Source organism: Sceloporus occidentalis, unplaced genomic scaffold (assembly GCF_023333645.1).
Source record: "Sceloporus occidentalis isolate IW3139 unplaced genomic scaffold, rSceOcc1.0.p SCAF_10, whole genome shotgun sequence".
NCBI lineage: Eukaryota > Metazoa > Chordata > Lepidosauria > Squamata > Phrynosomatidae > Sceloporus > Sceloporus occidentalis.
Genome location: NW_028316990.1, coordinates 3738349 through 3759595, shown reverse-complemented (window position 1 = coordinate 3759595; position 21247 = coordinate 3738349). Strand labels below are relative to the sequence as shown.

The following is a 21247-nucleotide window of genomic DNA, read 5'->3' as shown; positions in this document are numbered from 1 at the left end:
TTTGTTGTTTGTTGTTGTGTGCATTCAAGTCGTTTCCATCATTTGGCAAACTATCACAACACTTTCTTGGTTTTGTTCAGAGGCCTTAGACCTTCTTCTGAGGCTGAGAGAGTGCCACTCGCTCAAGGATTCGAACCCTGGTCTCCAGCACTGTAGTCCAGTGCTCCAACCGCTACAACACGCTGCCTCTGCTAAAATAATCAGGCTCAAATGGGGTCAAACTAGGTCATGAAGCTGAAGATGTCTAGGCTTCTCCAAGCCCCAGGCTGCCATTAAACACATATATAAAAATAAACATTTGGATATTACTAATGGACCTGAGATTTGGATATTACTGATGAACCTGATATCTGAGCAAAACCATTCAGGGTTATTTTGTACAAATATATATCTTAGAAGGAGGCAAATGGAAATATCTTGGAATATCAGGTCCAAATTCCTGATGGTTTGCTTTGTTTCTGGAAAACCCTTGGCCAGATAAGGGGCGACCTCTTCTCCTATTCCTTCCTGAAGTTGGATTCTGGACAAAGGACTGAGAATGGACAGTTCAGTATTTTCTTTCTTCCACCATTGTGCAACTCCATCCTACGGAATTCTGGGATTTGTAGTTTGGTGAGGGCCTGCTTGTTGTTGTGTGCGTCCAAGTCATTTTTGACCGATGGCAACCCTAAGGCATAAGGTTTTCTTGGTAAGTTTCTTCAGAGGGGCTTGGCCATTGCCATCCTCTGAGGCTGAGAGAGTGTGGCCCTTACCGTTCTTTGTAAAACTACAGTTCCCAAGGTGGTAGGGAGCTTTCCAGTCATTTCTATTTATGGCGACTAGTCTTAAGGCAAACCTATCATGGTTTTCTCAGCAAGATCTCATCAGAGGGGCGTTGCCATTGCCTTCCTGAGGCTGAGAGAGAATGACTTGCCCAAGGTCACCCAGTGGGTTTCCATTGCAGCCCAGCAAGGATTTGAGCATCATTAGGATGCGCTAATAATAATTATCATTATTATTGTTGGTGTTATGCATTACCTGCCTCTCCCAATGGATCGAGGTGGCTTACATACACACAACATACAACATGATAGTATTAATAAAATAACCAATAACCTACAATCTAACCCCTCTGTCCCCTTATCCAACCCAACCCATAAACTTACATCTTACACAACTAACATAATAACAATATTAAAATCTTTAAAATCTAATTTATGGTCCCAGTTCTACTACCATGGCTGCATCCAATGGAACCTTGGAGTATGTAATTTGCTCAAGCCCTTAGCGCTGTAATCAAACTTGATCTCCCAGCATGATGAGGAATGCTGGGACATGCAGTCCAACCACATCTGGAGTGCCATGCATTGCAAATAGGAGTATCTGGAAGTCAGTCCCATTGAACTGAATGGGAAATGCTTCTGAATGAGTAGAGTCTTGTTGGTAGTCTCCTATGGCTGCATCCACAATGCAGAAATGGTCCAGTTTGACACCACTTTAACTGACATGGCTCAATGCTATGGAATCCTAGGAGCTGTAGTTTTGTGATACTTGTTTAGCCTATTCTGTCAGAGAGCTCTGGTGCCACATCAAACTACAACTCCCAGAATTCCATAGCTTTGATCCATAGCAGTTAAAGTGGTGTCAAATTGGATGATTTCTGCATCCAGAGAGAGAGAGAGAGAGAGAGAGAATTGGCTAAAATAACTCTGTAGTACATGACATCAGATTTTTTGCAACAAGGTGTAAAGTTGTCACTTTGATAGGTCTCCATCCCTCTTTGGCCGCTCTCCTTGAATGCATTTGCACTGTGGAAATAATGCAGTTTGACTCCACTTTAACTGCCAGGGCTCCCTCCCACAGAATCTTGGGATTTGTAGTTTCTCTCACCAAACCACAAATCTCAGAATCCCCCAGTATAGACCAGGGGCAGCTAAAGCGATGTCAAACCGCATTAATTCTGCAGTGTAGACCTATCGATTTATAGCAACCCCATTAATTTAATAGGGTTTTTTTTAAAGCAAGGAAAGCATCCAGTTTACCTTTATACCTTAAAGAAGAGAAGTCACATGCAACAGACACCCTATTTATTCTTGTCTATTATTATCCATTATGTATTATATTCTATTGTAAGAATGATATTTAAGATACATGGAGATGCATGCAAGAAAGAGAGAACAGCATTCAGGTTAATTTCTGGGCTAATAATAATAATAATGACAGTGTCCTCCACTGCTGCTCTCTCAGCCTCTTTTTCCTCTATGCAACCTCAGAATTATCTATTATCTATTATCTATTATTATTATTATTATTATTAGTCCAGAAATTAACCTGAATGCTGTTCTCTCTCTTTCTCCCATTTCATGCTTGCAAAACCTCATTGCAAGAGGGGAAAATGGAAGGTTTTAGAGGGAAAGGAAAAAACAGTTGCTTTCCAAATTGAAAGATGGAGAAGGAGGGAGTTTATTGTGGGGGGTTTTTTTGGGGGGGAAGAGATAGTGGAGAACCGAGGAGAGGACTGCCTTCGATTAGCAGATAGCCAAAGCTATCAAGAGGGAGCCTTAATACGATTAGCGATGTTCCTTCCCGATTCCTCTCTTATTGATTCAGAGAATTTTAATTCCGACTCTTGCTATTTGACATAATCCGGACTTATTACAAGAGCAGAGGGGTTTTAGGAGAGGAAGCCATCAAGGTCGATCCCCTCCAGCGGTTTAATCTGACATGCATTTCATATTTATATTAACTTTAGGAATAATAATAATAATAATAATAATAATGAAAAACCCAACCCAAATCCCAAATCCCGAATCGTGTTATAAAATAAAAATCCAGACAAGGATTAAGGCCGGTGGAAGTCGGACATTATTTACCAGAGAGGAAAGAAAACAGGGATTGCCATCCATCTTGCTACTTTGGGGAAACTGAGGCACAAGTAGAGGACTCAAACTATGAAACCACTCGAGAGAGAGAAAGAGAGAGAGAGAGATCTACAGATAGAGAGAGAGACAGAGAGAGATAAACTATATTTCATCTGTATTATACTGTGTAGGGATGGAATATAAAGTTAGTATAGAGGAGAGAGAAAGAGATATGGGAGGAAGAGAAAGAGAAAGGAGGGAGGGAGGGAGGGAGGGAGGGAGGGAGGAAAGTATAAAGTTAGATGGGTGGAGAGAGAAAGAGAGAAGGGAGAAAGAGAAAGGGAAAGAGAGGGAGAAAAAGAAAGGGAGGAAGGAAATAAGGAAGGAAGGAAGGAAGGAAGGAAGGAAGGAAGGAAGGAAGGAAGGAATCAGAATAACGTTAGATGGGTGGAAAGAGAAAGAGAGAGGGGAGGCAGGGAAAGAGAAAGGGAGAAGGAATGAAGGAAGGAAGGAAGGAAGGAAGGAAGGAAGGAAGGAAGATCAGTTGTGGTTTTTAATACCGTCCCAATTTCAACAGTGAAATCGTCCACAGCGAAGTTATTCCTACGAAAACGTGGTCAAGGAGACCCCCCCCGCCCCCCCCGGAAGCAAAGAGGCTGGTTTCTGACTCAACACTTACAGGGTTTCATTAAGTAAATCGATCAGAGATCACGCTGTTATTGTTAATAATAACTGTAACAATGATATATTAATAATGACACTGTTGTTAATAATAAATCTGCGGCTGCTGTTGTCGTGTGTCTTCAAATCCTTGGGGAAAACCCATGGGGCTTTCTTGGCCAGATTCATTCAGTCAGATTGCCTTCCCTTGAGGATGGCTGAGAGAGTGTGACTTGGTCTCCATTGAGTCTATTACCATTACTAATTATACTAATACTATTATCTTTTTTGTTGTTGTTGTTATCATCAGTTAGATTAATGTCTTCTTTTTAGGAAAGGTCCAAACCCAGTTCAGAAAACCTCCCATCCCTTCAAGAGAGTAACGACTGGGGAGCTTTATTTCTGGCTTTCAGGTAACGGTAACGGTAACTCGTTCCTCCGTTGTCCCATTAAAGAATTCAGAATTCAATTCCCTGACTAGAGGTTTTGCACCGAGACAGAAGGCTTTTAATGGGTTTAATCCACACACACAAAAGACACACATTTGCACCCTTTCTTCCTTTTACGTTTTATTCTTATTATTAATGTAAAAGTAACGCCAGCAACTACTGAAAGGATCACCAGCTACGACGCGGGAGAGGTAAAAGACTTCGTCTGCGTCTGCACTGCAGAAATAATCCAGTTTGACACCGCTTTCACTGCCACGGCTCAGTGCTATGGAATCCTGGGAGGTGCAGCTTGTGGTGGCTACAAAACTACAAATCCCAGAATGTCATGGCATGGAGCCCAGGCAGCGAAAGTGGGGTCAAAACTGGATTATTTCTGCAACAGATAAAAAAAGAAGACGAAGAAGAAGAGAAAAGAAAGAAAGTAAGAAAGTAAGTTTCGCCTGCAAGAAAGTCAGATTTTTTTAAAAAAATCCCCTACAAATCCCCCAATTTTTAAACTACAAATCCCAAAATCCCCTCGCATGGAGCCTTGGCAGCGAAAGTGGATGATTTCTGCAGCAGACAAAAAGGAAAGAGAAAGAAAACTTCGCCTGGAAGAAAGTCGGATTCTTGGTGGTATTATTGCAAACAATCCCAAATGCTGCCCTGTCTTCTTCCTTCATTCCTCAGTTCTCCTCCCCACCTTTGCTTCTATTATTAGTAGTGTTATTAACATTGTCCTAATTGGAGTACAGCTGTCTGGCTCCTCGCGTCCTCTTCCTCTCTTCTTCTTTTCTCTTGCAGCCTTTCCACTCGCCCTTGCTTCCCTTCCCAGAGAAAACAGGGCATCGTTAGCAGTTCAGTCCTTTTAATGCCCCCACGATTTTCTCCCCAGAGCCCCCTCTTTTCACTCCCCACTTCGCCCCCCAACTGGACCCCCTGGGCTTTCATTTCCAGATATGAAGAAACACGATTAGAAGACCCATCATCCCCAGCCTCCAAACTTCTACACAGCCAGCCCTGTCTTCAGTTCAGATTTCCAGGAAAGAGAACAGATGATGATGATGATGATGATGATGATGATGATGATGATGATGATGATTTAGTAACCAAATTATATACATTCAGCCCTAACTTCATGGATCCGCGGGTTCAGCTTTCCAGGAAAGAGAGCAAATTATTATTATTATTATTATTATTATTATTATTATTATCTATTAACATCAGCCTTGTTTTGATTTCCAGGAAAGAGAATAAATGCTCATCATCATCATCATTATTGATTAGTAATCCAATTCTTTGAGACCTGTCTTGTTTTGATTTCCAGGGAAGAGAGTAAATAATAGTTATTATTGTTATTATTGTTATTATTATTATTATTAATGTATCCATCAAGCCCAACTCCGGGCCGGATTGCAAAGCGGTGTCAACCCGGGACTGGACTGTCTTTCCTCCCGGCTTTGAAAAGCCTAAGAAGAAGAAAAGAGAGCGACGTCAGACGCAGGAAGAAGGGAGTGAGAGAAAGAGAGAAAGAAAGAGGGAGTGAGAAAGAGGCGGGAGGAGAAGGAGGGGAGCCGGAGTGAGAAAGAGGGAGAGACTTAAAAGAAAGGGGCGGGGCTTGGAGGCAGGAATGAGAGAGAGAGAGAGAGAGAGCAAAAGAGAGAAAAAGAGAGAGAGTGGAGCTGTCAATCAAAAGGCGGGAGTTCCAATAATCTCCCGCAATCTGTGAGGAGCTGACCTGGCGCTCCAAGTCGGATCAATAGGCAAAAGGGAAGAAGGGAGGCCGAGAGGAAAGACGGAGGAGGAAAGAAGAGAAGGGAAAGGAGAAAAAGAAGGAGAGGAAGGAGGAGAGCAAGAGGAAAAGGAGGAAGGGGAGTAAAGAGAAGAAGGAGAAGAGTAAGGAGAAGTAGAAGAGGAAGGGGAAGGAGAAGGTAAGGAGGAAGGAGAAGAGGAAGAGGAGGAGCAGGAGGGGGAAGAAGAGGAGGAGGAGGAGGGAAAAGAAGAAGTGGAGAAGGGGGAGGGAAGAGAAGAAGGAGAAGAGGAGGAGGAACAGGAGGAGGAGGAGGAGGAGGAGGAATTTCTTTCTTTATTTGTTTTCTAAGAAGAGAAAAAGAAGGAAGCAGAGGAGGAGGAGGGGAAGTCGGGGAAAAAGAAAGAAGGGGAAGAGGAGGAGGAGAAGAAAGAAAGAAAGAAAGAAAGAAAGAAAGAGGAAGAGGAGGAGGAGGAAGGGGTTGGGAGCCCCCTTTCCCTCCCTATCCGCCCCCCCAGACCCTAGACTTTTTTGCAGAGACCTTCCAAAATCTGGGAAAGTGCGAGTCGGGAAAGCAAGGCGAGCGGCAGCGGAGGCCGGAGCGCGGCGCCTCTCCTCCTTTTCCTCCTTCCCTCCTTCTTCCCTCCTTCCCTTCTCTCTCTCCCTTCGGGGCTGCCTCCCTCCCTCCCTCCCTCCCTCTTTCCTCCCCCTCCCTCCCCCCTCCCTCCCCTCCCCTTCCCCTCCCTCTCCCTCCGCCATGGCCTTTCCCCAGCTGGGCTACCAATATATCCGTCCCATCTACCCGTCGGAGCCGCCGCCGCCTCCTCCTCCTCCTCGCCCCGCCGGGAACAGCAGCAGCGGAGGAGGCGAGGGAGGCAGCCCCGGGGCCTCCGGAGGCGCCGAGCTGAGTCCTTCCTCCTCCTCCTCCTCCTCCTCCTCCTCCTCGTCGTCGTCGTCGTCGTCCGGGAGCAGCCTCTCCAGCCTCCTCGCCTCCATGTACGCCGGGGTTCCTTACGCCGCCGCTGCCGCCGCTGCAGCCGCAGCCGCCGCTCAGGGCTACGGAGCCTTCCTGCCTTACGCCGCCGCCGCCGCCGCCGCCACCGAGCTGCCCCTCTTCCCGCAACTGGTAAGACCCCGCTGGAGCCCGCATCTGACCGGGATCCTCTGCCCTGGCAGCAGCAGCAGCACTCCTCCATCGTCATCATCATCATCATCATCATCATGCCATTGTTCTCTTTCTGGACTTTTCTGCCCCGGGATCGGTCCTTTTGCCCCTCTTTCTCTTTTCTTTGCCAAGAAATGCCCAGAAGGAGAAGATTTTCATGGATATATATATATATACATATATATATCGGCAAGTTACTTCAGAGGAGCTTTGCTTTTGCCATAATCTCTCTAAACACACACATAAACACACACACACTGTATATTCAGAGGAGTTTTGCCTTTGCCATAATCTCTCTCTCTCTCTCTCTCTCTCTCTCTATATATATATATATATATATATATATATATAGAGAGAGAGAGAGAGAGAGAGAGAGAGAGAGAGATTGAGAGAGACACTGTATATATCGGCAAGTTTCTTCAGAGGAATTTTGCCTTTGCCATCTTCCCTCTATATAATATATATATATATATATATATATATATATATATTATATCACCTAAAGAAAGTTGTCTGTCTGTCTGTCTGTCTCTACCTATCTGTTTAGTATGTGTGTGTGTGTGTGTGTGTGTGTGTGTGCGTGTGTGTGCGTATATATATATATATGTATGACAAAGAGGATGGCAAAGGCAAACCTCCTCTGAAGAAACTCGCCAAGAAAACCCTGCAATAAGGTCACCTTATTTTGGGTCGCCCTAAATCGGACAGGGCTTGGAGGCAAACAACACACAACAACAACACACACAACTATTATATGTATCTAGAAAGTATCTCTTCATCCAGGCGCTTTCCCAGGCTCAGTCGTGTGCCTTCAAGTCGGAAACACACAACAACAACAACAACAACAACAACAGATGCATATAACAATTGTTGTCGCTTGCCTCCGCCTCGTTTCCGACATTTATGGAGACTCTAAGCAAAGTGATCCTGGGGTTTTTCTTGGCAAGGTTTGTCCAGAGGAGGGTTTGCCCTTGACATCCTTTGAGGCTGAGAGAGTGTGACTTGGCCTCAGGTCAAATAGTGGGTCTCCATGGAAGAGCTGGGATTTGAACCTTCAAAGCACTGCATCTCTGTGACTCTCTCTTATATTATATTTTTTATTATTATTATTATTATTATTATTATTATTATTATATTTTTCTCATTTTTACCCGAACTGAAGCTGGCCCAAAGTTGTGCTTTTTTCCTTCTTTTTCTCCTTCTTTTTCTCTGCACTTTTCAAAACCACAATTTTTAAAAGATCGAACTGCTGGGAACTAATTTATCTTCCGATAATATATATATATATATAAATGAGAAACTAAAGTGGAGGAAAAGAACCGAGAGAAAAAGAGAGGACGAAGCATAGACTTCCAGGCGGATCTTCTTCTTCTCAACCGGGGGAATAATAATAATAATAATAATAATAATAATAATAATAATAATTTGAAGTATTATTATTATTATTATTTCATTTTTATTTTGCGCATTCCCTGATTATTAATAGGAAGAAAGAGTGTATGGAGTGTATGTGTGTGTGTGTATATATATGTATATATATATATATATATTCCACACACTTTTGCATCAGTTTTGCACCACGGAGTTGTCGCTGAATACTACTGCTAATAATAATAATAAATTATTAATAGTAAGGCGGATATATATATATATATATATATATATATATATATATATATAAAATTCCCCGATCAATATGAATCAAGCTTAGCCACGTAATTAATCTGAATGCAAGAAATCTCATTTAAAAAAGCAAAGAGTTTAGGTTTTTTGGGCTTCTTTTCAATGGCGGATCTCTTTCGATTTCGAGAGAGTCGCAAAGAAAAAGTTTTCCTCCAGCCTTTGGAGGAGTTTAAAGAATACAGTTGTGAAGGTCTTGGGTGGGTTTCCTTGAAATGAAAAGTCCGGGGGAAGGAAGGAAGGAAGCCACCCCCAAAAGCAAAGCGACGTACTTTGCAAAACTTGTGCAAAAGATAAAGCAAAGAGACACACAAAGCAAAGGGAAGAAGTGGGTCTTTTCTTTTTTCCTTCCTGAGCAGAGGGTTGAAATCATTAGACAGTTGGTTTTAAAAGGTATCTTTTAATAATAATAATAATAATAATAATAATAATAATAATAATTCATCGACGACTATGTGGTGCAAAAGGAAGGAAAGAAGGCAGGGAGAGAGGAGGAGGAAAAGAAGGAGAAGAGATCGGCAGGAATCGATCCACTTCAGATCCACTTTTTAGAAACTCTTGTGAAGTGGGTTCGAGTGGATTGGAGAAATCCAAAGTTTTCCAAAGCTTAGTCTTTGGTTGGCGGGGTCTCTGCTTCTTCTTCTCCTTCTTCTTCGTTGCATCGATCGCCAGTTCTTTCCTTCCTAATAGTCAAAAAGAAGAGGAAAGTGAGAAATGTGAAATAGGATTTTGCATGCGTTCATGTGCAAGGTTGCATTAGATAAGGTTGCATTAGGTATGCAGGCCCAGGTCAGTCCTAGGTATTTATATAGATATATATATATATATGGGGAACTGGAGAGAAAGCTAGCTAGCTATTCAGCTCTGTCTGAACACATACATATACACTTTCAAACTATATATATATACACACACATATATATGCATATATATATATATATATACACACTTTCAGACACTATATATATATATGCATATATATACACACACACGCATACATATACATTTTCAGACAATATATAGATATAGTTATATATATACACACATACATATACACTTTCAGACATATATATATATATATATATATTTGTACATATATAAGGGGAATTGGAGCGGAAGATAAATATTTAGTTCTATTTGTATATATATGTGTGTCTGTGTGTGTTTTCAGACTATATTTGCACATTTGGAGAGAAAGCTAACTAGTTCTGTCTGAATGTATATATAGATGTTTTCAGACTATATATGGGGGGGAGGAATTAGAGAGAAAGCTAACTATTTATAGATCTGTCTGGATGCATATGTGTGTGTTTTCAAACTATATCACATCTATAAGGGGAACTGGAGAGAAAGCTAATATAGATGGTTTCAGACTATATATATATATATATATATATACACATACATACAATTTGCGCATCTCTAAGGAGAATTGGAGAGAAAGCTAACTCTTTAGTTCTCTCTGAATGCATACATTTGGCTTTGCAGCTGTTCCAGAGGTGTCCCAACGAAGCCCTTGAACCGTCTCTCTCTCTCTGTCTCTCTCCGTCTAGGGCTCCCCTTACGAGCTGAAGGAGAGCCCGGGGGTGCAGCACCCAGCCTTCCCCGCCCACCACCACCCCCATCATCCCCACCACCCGGCCTTCTACCCTTACGGCCAGTACCAGTTCGGCGACCCCTCGCGGCCCAAGAACGCCACCCGCGAGAGCACCAGCACCTTGAAGGCCTGGCTGAACGAGCACCGCAAGAACCCTTACCCGACCAAGGGCGAGAAGATCATGCTGGCCATCATCACCAAGATGACCCTCACCCAGGTCTCCACCTGGTTCGCCAACGCCCGGCGGCGGCTCAAGAAGGAGAACAAGATGACCTGGGCCCCGAGGAGCAGGACCGACGAGGAGGAGGAGGAGGAGGAGGAAGGCCACTCTTTCGGCAGCGAAGAGGAAGAGGAGGAAAAGCGGGGCCACGAAGGAGAGGAAGAAGAGGAGGAGGAGGAGGAGGAGATCGACTTGGAGAACCTCGACGGGGAGGAGAAAGTTGGACCACTCCTTTTGGACGCAGGAGAAGAGGAGGATGAGGAGGATGAGGACGAGGGTGAGGAAGGCAGTCTTATGCTGCCCCCCGACGGCACCCAAACCATCCCCTCCGACCCTTCCGACGGCACCAGGTTGGCTTTCCCGGACTTGCCCGGGAAATGCTTCCTCCAAGCCGCCGAAGAAGCCCGGCAATGCCCTTCCATGCCTCCCCAGCCTTCTCCTCCTCCTCCTCCGACGGAGCCCCCCAGCAGCCCCCCTCGACCCCCGCCACTACCTCCTCCTCCTCCTCCGGCCCCCAAACCCAAAATCTGGTCCTTAGCCGAGACGGCCACCAGCCCGGACCTTCGCAAAGCCGAGCCCCCAGCAGCAGCAGCAGCAGCAGCAGCAGGCGGAGGACTTTCCCCGACGGCGGCCGCCAATGCCTCCTCCGCCGCTCCTCCTCCGCAGAGCCTCCAGTTGGTGGCAGCGGCCCACAGACTGGTGGCTTCGTGCCCCTTGGGCAAGTTTGCCTCTTCTTGGCCCGGGAGGCCCTTCTCGGCCCATCATCCCCACCATCACCACCACCACCATCATCCCCATCATCACCCTCTGAGTTTGCTGAACACTCCTCACCTTCTGGGACTGGCCAATGGAGGGTCATTGTCGGGGGGCTCTCGTCCCGCGGATCAGGACCAGAGTCCAGAGGTCTCCGCTGGAGGAGGAGGAGGAGGAGGATCAGGGACAGGTAAAGCCCCGATTGGGAGGGAAGGTTTGGGGAAAGGAAGAAAAACAACCCTGCAGGGCTTCCTTTTGGGCTCTCCAAAGGAAATCCTATCATAAATGTTGGTTAAGTTTTAAAACCAGGCACACTTGATCCAGAAGCTTATATACATGCATGCGCACAAATCAATATATGTATGTCTGTATGTATATCTCACATGTGCTCCCATCCCGAAAATGATTCAAGGGTCCGCATCCCAGGAAAGCATTACATTTTAGTTCTAAGCTTATTTAGTTGTAAAGTGACAAAAGTGAGTTATTTAGTTATAACTGTTATTATCTGGACTTTAGAGCGGGGTATAAATAATAATAATAATAATTATTATTATTATTATTATTACACGGGGACCTATGTGCTTCCACCCCGAAAATGATTAAAGTGTCCACATCCTGGGAAAGCATTAAGTTTTTAGTTATTACGTTATTTACTTACAAAGTTATAAAGTTAGTTATTTAGTTATAAAGTTATTAAGTTTTATAAACAGGCATACTTGATCCTTCCAGGGAAAATATAAAAGAGAAGCATGCATACAGATAGTACAGTTATCTAATAGGGTTGTTGCTAACCTTGCAATCCTGCCGTTTTATTCATCCGCCACCCGTTCTTTCATTTAATTTATTCCTTTTCTTAGCCACTGACCCCTTTCTCTATTCCGCCTTTCTACCTTTCCGAAGGAAATCCTATTCTATTCTAAATCCCTAGGGTTGGTGTCACCCAGTGCAGTAACTCATGGTGTCACCCCCCCCCCCCCATTGACTTCCTCTCATTTTACACCGTACAGAACCCTTAGTAATGTTACCCTTCAATCATAATTCCCATCTACCACTGAATGTCCTACTAATATCAGTAGGTCCTTGGTATCCACTGAGGTTCAGTTCCAGGGCTCCCCATGGATACCAAAATCCATGGATGCTCAAGTCCCATTCAATGCAGTGGACCCTCAATTTATGTGGGGGATCATTCGGGAACCCCCACATAAAAGAAATAGCTCAGGGCCTAAGCCCTGTTGTCTCCATGCGCCTTGCTCTACACATGCCATGGGTGCATGTGCCATTCATTTAATGGGGGCTCACCATCTGAGTGATGTCAAGTCCGCATATGGCGAGCCCACATATGGCGCAGGCGCACTGTTTCATGGAGAATAAAATAGTGTCCTTTATCTATAAAATGGCAAAATCAAGCTTTGGTATTTGGTATTTTTTGTGTGTGTGTGTGATATATATATGTGTGTGTGTGTGTGTGTGTGTGGATGCTTGAATCCATGGATAATGAATCCGTGGATAAGGAGGGCCAACTGTGATATAAACGAGTAGCAACATTAAAATTATACCTTCAAATCAAGCATTGCTATTTGGAATTCGTGTATATATATATATATATATATATATATGCGCCATGGATGCTTCAATCCATGGATAATGAATCCGTGGATAAGGAGGGCTGACTGTCGTTGTGACATAAACAAGTAGCAACATTAAAAATATACCTTCAAATCACAATGTCATACGTGCCACCTAAGTGTATTTACTTACACATAGTGAAGAGGTGGTTTGAATGTGATTTTTTTTCCAAAGACAATTTAAAAAGAATAATTAAAAAAATTAAAAATTAAATTATTTTTAATTTCAAATTTTAAAATTTCAATTTAAAAAATCCATTGAGGCTCGCCCTGCTCCCAAGATCTCTTCAAGCGTTTTAAAGGGAAGCAGGTGAATGCCACGGCCTGTTTCTGCTTCCTCCTCTTTGGACTTCAACTCCCAGAATCCCCAGGCAGTCAGGAATTCTGGGAGTGTGCATATATATGAGCATGTCTATGGGTTATTTTATTCTTCTCTCTCTGTCTCTGTACAAAACACACATTTAGTGTGCAGAGAGATCTTGTAGCACCTTGGAGACTAAGGTCCAAAGCCCACTGCAGAGATAATCCACTTTGAGACTGCTTTAACTGCCCTGGTTCAATGCTCCCTAGTCTGGCAACTGTAGTTTTGTGAGACAATGGGCCTCTTCTGACAGAGAGCCCTGGTGCCACACAGTTCCCAGGATTCCCTAGCACTGAGCCAGGGCAGTTCAAACAGTCTCAGACTGGATTATTCCTGCAGTGGGTTTTGGACCTACCTGAAAGAAAGAAGTTGGCAGCGTGAGCTTTCATAGACTTCCTCAGATGCATTTAAGTCTAGGAAAGCTCATGCTGCCAACTTCTTTCGTAGACTTCCTCAGATGCATTTAAGTCTAGGAAAGCTCATGCTGCCAACTTCTTTCGTAGACTTGCTCAGATGCATTTAAGTCTAGGAAAGCTCATGCTGCCAACTTCTTTCATAGACTTCCTCAGATGCATTTAAGTCTAGGAAAGCTCATGCTGCCAACTTCTTTCTTTCAGTTAGTCTCCAAAGTGCTGCAAGATCTCTCTGCATACTGATTCTTCGGACTAACACAGCTATAAAAATGAAGCTTTGCTTTGGGGAATGTATGCACTTTTTAAATATTGTCAAACCGTGGATGCTTGGATGTGTGGATAAAAAAATCCGTAGATGTGAAGGGCTGATTTGTGTGTGTATATAAATGTATATGTATGTGCATGTTATACACACACACACGCAAAGGGATCTTGGAGCACCCTTGATACTCATTGAACAAAAGAAGCCAGTAGCATGAGCTTTCCTAAACCTGAGCCATACTTCCTCAGAGGCCTGTTTTGGAGTGCAGGATCCAGAGACAGACCTGTATATGTATATAGTATATCTTTACATATATATACATCTCGCTTCTCACTCTGTATATGTGTGTGTATGATAGATACACATACAGGGATTGGGTGCTACTGATGTGTATGTTTGCACACTAGTAAAGTTAGCCCTCCATATCCACGGATTCTTCATCCATTGATTCAATCATCCACGGCTTGGGAATATTCTAAAAAAGGTATAAATTCCCCAAAACGCAATGTTTGATTTTGCCATTTTCTAGAAGGGACACCATTTTATTGTGCCACTGTATTTAATGGATCTTGAGGATCCATCGATTTTGATATCCACAGGAGGCCTGGAACCAAATCCTATCAGATACCAAAGGCCCATTGTATGTATGTGTGTGTGTGTACACACACACACACATATGAGTGTCTGCCTATATGCATATATGTATTATCCAGATACACATATGGGGTATATGTATGTGTGTGTGTGTGTATCTGTCTCTGTGTGTATATATATGCACATACATGTGTGTTTACCTATGCTTATGTGTGTTTTCATACACATGTGTGTGTATATATGTACACACATCACATGTATATATCTGTGTATGCTTTTATACATATACATTGTGTATATATGTGTGCATACAAATATATACATGTGTAAAAGCATACGCAGATACACACACAGCTATATATTTGTATGCATGCATATATACACAATGTATGTGTATCAAAGCATACACAGATACATACATGTGGTCTGTGTACATACTGAGCAGATATGTATATGGGGTATATATATTTGTATATAGGTTGTGTCTGCGTGTGCATGTATGCACAAACACATACACAAGCACATGTCTCCTCTGTGCAGCTAAAGCCATTTTAGTCCCAAGTACAGTAGACCCACTGAAACCAAAGGAACGTGCTAAGCATCCTTTGGGAAAGCCCCATGGATTCCAATGAGTCTTTTCTAGCTGGGACTAATATTAGCTGTGGCCACAGTAAGTTTCAGGGAGTCACTGCATGCTTTTCGACCATCCCACGCTGGAGTCAGGCTTGCTCAGATGACAAACTGGTGGAGTTCAGTGTGGAATTGATGGAGGTCAGTTGCAATGGAGGCCTTCATTTTGGACAGGCTGCACGCTTTTTTGCTCCATGGTTCTATGGGACTTACTTCTAGGTAAATATGCATCTATGGGACATCCGTCTGGGTCACAATGTGGAATGGTAGACTGAATATTTTTCAAGAGCCAAAGCCAAGAGTGGAGACCAGTGAAAGGCATCCCCAAGGATTCCCCAAACAGATAAATGAGTTTGCAACCCAGCCAATGAATATGGAATAAAGGGGGACCTTCCCTCCCCTTTTTTCCCTTCCTCTACAAAGATCCAGTATGACATTTTGCCAAAAGGTCACATACAAAAATACCCAGTGGATTGGGTCCCCCTTCCCACTGAGCCCTACTGCCTGGAGAAGTTTCTTTTTCTTTTCTTTTTATGTTTAATGACTAGAAATGAAGACAGCACTTGCTGGTATTTCTTTTAAGAAAGGACATAAATAGGAAAGGTTTTCTATGGGCCCTCAAAGAGGTGGAAGAAGAAAAAGAAGGAAAGGAAAGGAAAGGAAAGAAAGTGTCATCTATCCCAACACCAGAAAGACACAGGTTGCTTCTTGTCAATGGTTTGCAATAAAGCTAAAGACATTTAATCTCAGCCCTCATCTAGCAACACACACACATTTAAACCCCCCCCCTTTTTTTGGAAAGAAGAAATATTTTGTGATCCAAAATGTTTGCAACTTTGCAATGCAATCTTGTACATATCTACCCAGAAACAAGCCCCATGGAATTCAGTGGGTCTTACTCCCAGGTGAAGGTGTAACAGACTTGCAAGCCAAAGGTCGAGCAGATCCCACTGAAATCAAAGTTGTTCTTGTTGCTGTTGCTGCTGTTGTTGTTCGCCATACCCAGTTGTGCTAGTTTGTTCACTTTATTTGTGCTCAGTTCTTTAAGCATGGCTTGACTTTTTAGAAACAAATCCAAGGTGAGATTTGGTTTTCAAAAAGGAACTTTTTTTTTCCTTTTGTTTCTTTCGTTTCGTTTTTAGATCCATCTAGTGTCTTGGAAGTAGAGAAAAAGTTAATAAAGACAGCTTTCCAACCAGTTCAGAGGCGGTAAGAGATTATCTATATCCTAGAGGGTACACAAAAAGACATTAAAAGGGGACAGGGAGGGAGAGATCACTGTCAGATTAAACCTAACCTCAGTCCCACTGAAATCTATGGGATTGAAGTGAGTTGTGATAACCAAGGCCCATTCTTTTCCATGGGTCTGCTTGAGGTAGTAGGACTAGCATTGCATTTGGCCCAGATTTCCTTAGAATGAATGGGTCTTGTTACTACCATGTATTATACTGCAAGCCCAGATATACTTACTTGTGAGTAAATGCCCCGGAAGCCCCTGGGATTCGCTTCCAAGCAAGCATGCCAAGGATCGGATTGTGTGCATGTTTAGTTACTTAGTTACAAGAAGTGATATAAAAAGGCCAATTTCCTGTTCTTTGGAGTTACTTTTTAAATATTGATTGCAGCGTGCTTTTTTGTTCCTCGCAGTGTGATATTTAATATGATTATTAAGGAAAAGATCAAACGTTCCTTTTCTTAGATGTGAGATGAAAATGTCTTATCTGCGCCACTGACGATCTTTAGGTTTGACAAAATAAAAGGGGGAAAATTTTAAATGAAAACTCTCAATTTCTTCCCTTTAAACTTCCGGATGCGTTTTAATAAGATATTTCCAAACAGACCATATTTAAAGATTGGTTTGCAGCACCATAGCAATATATATATATAAATATATGCGCATGCTATAAGTCAGTGTTTAAATATGGTCTATTTCAAAATCTCTTATTCATATATATTCATATATATGTATATATATGGAATATGGAATGGAGAGGCCAATGTAAACACCAGCTGGTTTGCATACCTGTGAAGTAGAAGGGTGTGCGCACATGTTCATGTTTATTTTCACACATGCACGCACCTATATGAAAAGTCACACCAAATATAAGCCGTGTATTGATTGATTTGTGTCTGTATATGCACACATGTAGATGTACGCAACCAGTTTATACATTATGTGGGCTGGATTATGGTGTATCTTTACACATATGTGCTGAATAGAAAGACTGTGCCATGATTGTGTCTCGCACTCACACATCCAAACCCCATTTTGCACAGACTTACGGAATATTTACTTATTTATTGGACTAATATCCTGCCTTTCTCTTATAATCAGATACAAGGCAGATTATCATAATGTAAAAAAGAGACAACATTAATGACCAAAATTTTTAAAAAGGAATTAAACCATGCTAGGGTTAAAATGTAACATTTAAAAACACAACATGATTAAAACTGATTCAATGCAAAGATATTATGAAAGCATTAAAAACAGCGCATTGACCATAGACATACATATGCACACTACGTCAGTAAGATTCACAGTTCAAAAGCATGCCTAAATAAGAATGTCTTAAGATCAGATTTCCTATGGAAGGGAGTTGCGCAGTGCCATGGAGAAGGTGTCTCACAAGTATAACTAGAGACGTAGCAGTGAACAAGCAAGGTTCCATATTGTTGAAAGCAGAAAGAGGGCATGACCTACACACACAAACACACACACATGGATTGTGTCCATAATGTTTTTGACTGCTTACAAAACCGTAGGAGAGGAAGCCTTATTAGTCTGTAGCAGCAAAAACCAGAAAGACAACAGTGTGCATTCTTTCACTTTGCAGGCTAGCCTATGTATTGTGCCATAGAATAGAATAGAATAGAATAGAATAGAATAGAATAGAATAGAATTTATGGTCTTTGACCAAAATAATGTGCCATATTATCCAGGTCCTCCAGTGCAACTCTATAGTCAATATCTGCCAAACGTTAATCATAGAATCATGCTGGAGGACCTGCAAGTGTTTTCTCTAGGGACCTCTATGTTCTCCATCACAACTCTATGGTCACCTTCTGACAGAATTGTCCTGGAAGACCTAGAGATGCCTAAAGAGAACATATTAATCCAAAACTGCAAATAATCAAATTCGCCAACATGAAAGCTGCAAGTGCGGAGGGCCAACTGTGCATATACATATACATACATACAGGGTTGCCATGGGTTGAGATTAATGTGAAGGTAGTTAACAACAACAACTATATATATCCTAGCATTCAATATATATTCTTACATTCAAAGGTGACCCTTAAATCCACAAAAAGCACATGGCATAAGACATACGTTAGTCTTTAAGGTCCCATGAAACTCCATACAAATCTGGAATCATGGCTGGCAATTGTTTTGATTGTTGTAATCCGCTTGGATTCCAAGTGATTAAGCCGAATAAATAATAATAATAATAATAATAATAATTATTATTATTATTATTATTATTATTATTACTATTATTATTGAATATTTTCAAAGAGTTTTGTACCAAGTTTTTTTTCCTCTTCGGAAAAAAAATTGCATCTTTTGCAAGGCAAATCTATGAGACACAAATCGTGATTCAATGCATATTTGTCCGTTTTTCCCCCTGCGTCATTCTTTTTCTCTCTCCTCCTTTTTCTAGGCCTCAGAACCAACTTGATGCAGCTATGGTTCTATCTGCGTTGTCATCATCATAATTAATTTTTTTTAAATGAAAAATATACTGTTCGAATGATTGTAAAATAAAAAATTCTCTGTATAGTTACGACTTGTACGCATGTCCATGTATTCAAAAGGGAAGAAAAAACCGTACAAAAAGACAAGAGGAAAAAAAAAGTCTGCTTCTGTACTATCATCTGGATTAGCTGAATTCGTGAAGTTTTTTGGAAGTCCAGTGAGAAATAGGCGTCTTCGATTTCTTTTTGTATATATAGTAAAAAACCAACAACAACAAATGTACATATGTGTGAACCAAATTGTACAAGAAAGTATATATTTTTGGCTAATAAACTGTTGCCACTTTTGACTATAATTTTCTGATACATGCTGGAATGATGATGATGATGATGATACAATGTCAAGATATCCCCCCCAAAAAAACTAATTTTGGAAGGTTATTTTGTTGCTTTTGGAGATTGTTAGACCTCTTCATTCTCAATAATGTTCCATAATAGCCCTGAGTAGAGAATAGTTATGAAAATGTATTTGTATGAAAAAGAGAGAAGCCACATCCACATCTAGACGATGAAAACGTTTAGGGAGCAAGTTTCATGGTGGAGCAAAGTTTTAGCAACTGTATATTATTACTATTATTAATGATAATGATGATGATCATTATTCAAAGTGTATCTTAGGGGTGAACCAAACTCTCAGATGTCTTCCTGCTCTGGAAATGCCTCCTCTGTTTCTGTTCAAAGAACTCTTGACTTGAAACCCAAAGTCCCTGATTTCAGTGTCACACCTCTTTGTGGTTTCTTGTTTGATTCTCCTTTTCCATTCTGTTTGAGGGTCCTTTTTTGTCTTGTGCTGGTTGCATTAGCAGGGGTTTGCAATTCAGTGTCCATAAGAGAGTGGGGGGGAAAGTTGTTCTCTGCATAGAATGGTATTGTGCTTTATGCCAAGAAAGTTCGGGGTTGCAAAGGTTGATCCAAGGCGGATGTTGCTGGGTCCAGATGCAAGAAGGACAGACAGACAGGCAGAAAGGCTGATAAACCCAGGCCTGTCTTTTCCTTTTCCAAGAGAGCCCAGAAGGGAAAGGAAGAAACAAAAGGAAGGGATATTTTAATATATATATTAAAAACAATTCCACTTCTTTCTATTTTTTCCCTTGAAAGAGAATTGGGGCTGGCAATAGTTGGCTGGAGGCTGGCAGCTAACAGGAGGGATTTAAGGATGAGGGCAGAACCAGGATCCCTGTCTCCACTGATTATTTTATATGCCTGATCCCACTATTTATATATCTGTCTTAGAAAGAAGAAAGGAATCTGCTCTCTAGTTGGGTTTCAGGAGCTGGAAGAGCTGGAGAGAATGCTGAGTCTCGGGCGCCCTCTGCAGGTGGAGATCATCCCTGCACTCTTTTGCCTTTTAATTGGGAACTTTGAGAAGTACAATATAACCCCAAATCCACAAAACAGGGATCCCTTTATAGACAACCAAAAATGCACATTGCATCTGTTGCAAGCTTTCCAAGCATATTTATCCAGCATAGCTGTTAAAAATGATGCAGGAGAAAGAAAGAAAGGAAGGAAAATGTGACAATGTTAGTCATGGCAGGGTGACCAGGACATTTTCCAGGGCATGTCCTACATTTCAGCCTTCTGTCCAGGAGGGATTCCACAACATCCTCCCCTTGTGAGCATGATTGAGAAGCATGCGTTTATATTTACATGAGTGTGTTTTTAGCTTTTCTTGCCAAATGCTCTACATTTTTCTGGAATGTCCTACATTTTGCAGCACCTTGCCCTCATTTTAAGGTTACCGCATTTGGTCCCTCTGTGCATTTAGAAATCATTTGGTCCAGATCTTGTGGTGGTTGTCCCCAGTTCAGACAGTATGGAAGGGTACTCATGCATAATATGCCTTTTGGTCGGCTCACCCAAGGTATCACTGTTTTGTGGATTTTGGGTGATACTGTACTTTGCAATATGGCCAAGACGGCTACCCCTGGTTATGTTTTTTGGATGGAAACTTTGTGGTCAGTCTAAAAGCTATAGGCGCATTTCACCGACAGCCAGCCAGCCTCACTGGAACCAGTAGAGACTTAACACTATAATTTAGGAAGATGACTTTAAGGGACTATAATTTCCAGAATCCCCAGGATGAGAGAGAAGAAACCAACACTTTCCAAAGTGCTGACTTCCTTTCAGCAAGGATTGCCACTTTGGAGTCTGCCTTTCTTTCTTGTCTTTGCTGTTGTTGTTGTTGTTGTCTGCCTTCAAGTGTTTCTGACTTATGGTGACCCTAAGGCGAAAGTATTACAGGGTTTTCTTGGCAGGTTTCTTCAGAGGTTTGCTCTTGTCATCCTTTGAGGCTGAGAGAGTGTGACATACCTAAGCTCACCCAATAGGTTTCCATGACCAAGTGGGGGTTCAAAACTGAGAATTTGGTAGTTGGGAACATCAGCTGCGTTATTTCTACATGCCTGGGTTGTTGTTATTAGTAGTGTTTTTGCTCATTGTTAAGGAAGGTTTGTGGCAGGGGTGTAGCTACAAAAAAGGCCAAAATGTGGCCATTGGCTGCTAAATAA

The 21247-nt window shown here is 42.1% G+C and overlaps 1 protein-coding gene across 2 annotated transcripts; it reads left to right on the top strand.

The window, feature by feature from the left end:
* Positions 1–5986: 5986 nt before the first annotated feature.
* On the top strand, positions 5987–19015 carry LOC149305751 (iroquois-class homeodomain protein IRX-3-like). Of its 2 annotated transcripts, XM_089540383.1 has the most exons (4): positions 5987–6804; positions 10077–11283; positions 16121–16187; positions 18644–19015. In XM_089540383.1, exons 1-4 carry the CDS (start codon positions 6436–6438, stop codon positions 18696–18698), a joined length of 1698 nt encoding a protein of 565 aa, XP_089396509.1. In that variant the 5' UTR covers positions 5987–6435; the 3' UTR covers positions 18699–19015. The 2 variants fall into 2 exon arrangements, with proteins under 2 accessions (XP_089396509.1, XP_089396510.1); XM_089540384.1 differs by lacking the exon at positions 16121–16187.
* Positions 19016–21247: the final 2232 nt, after the last annotated feature.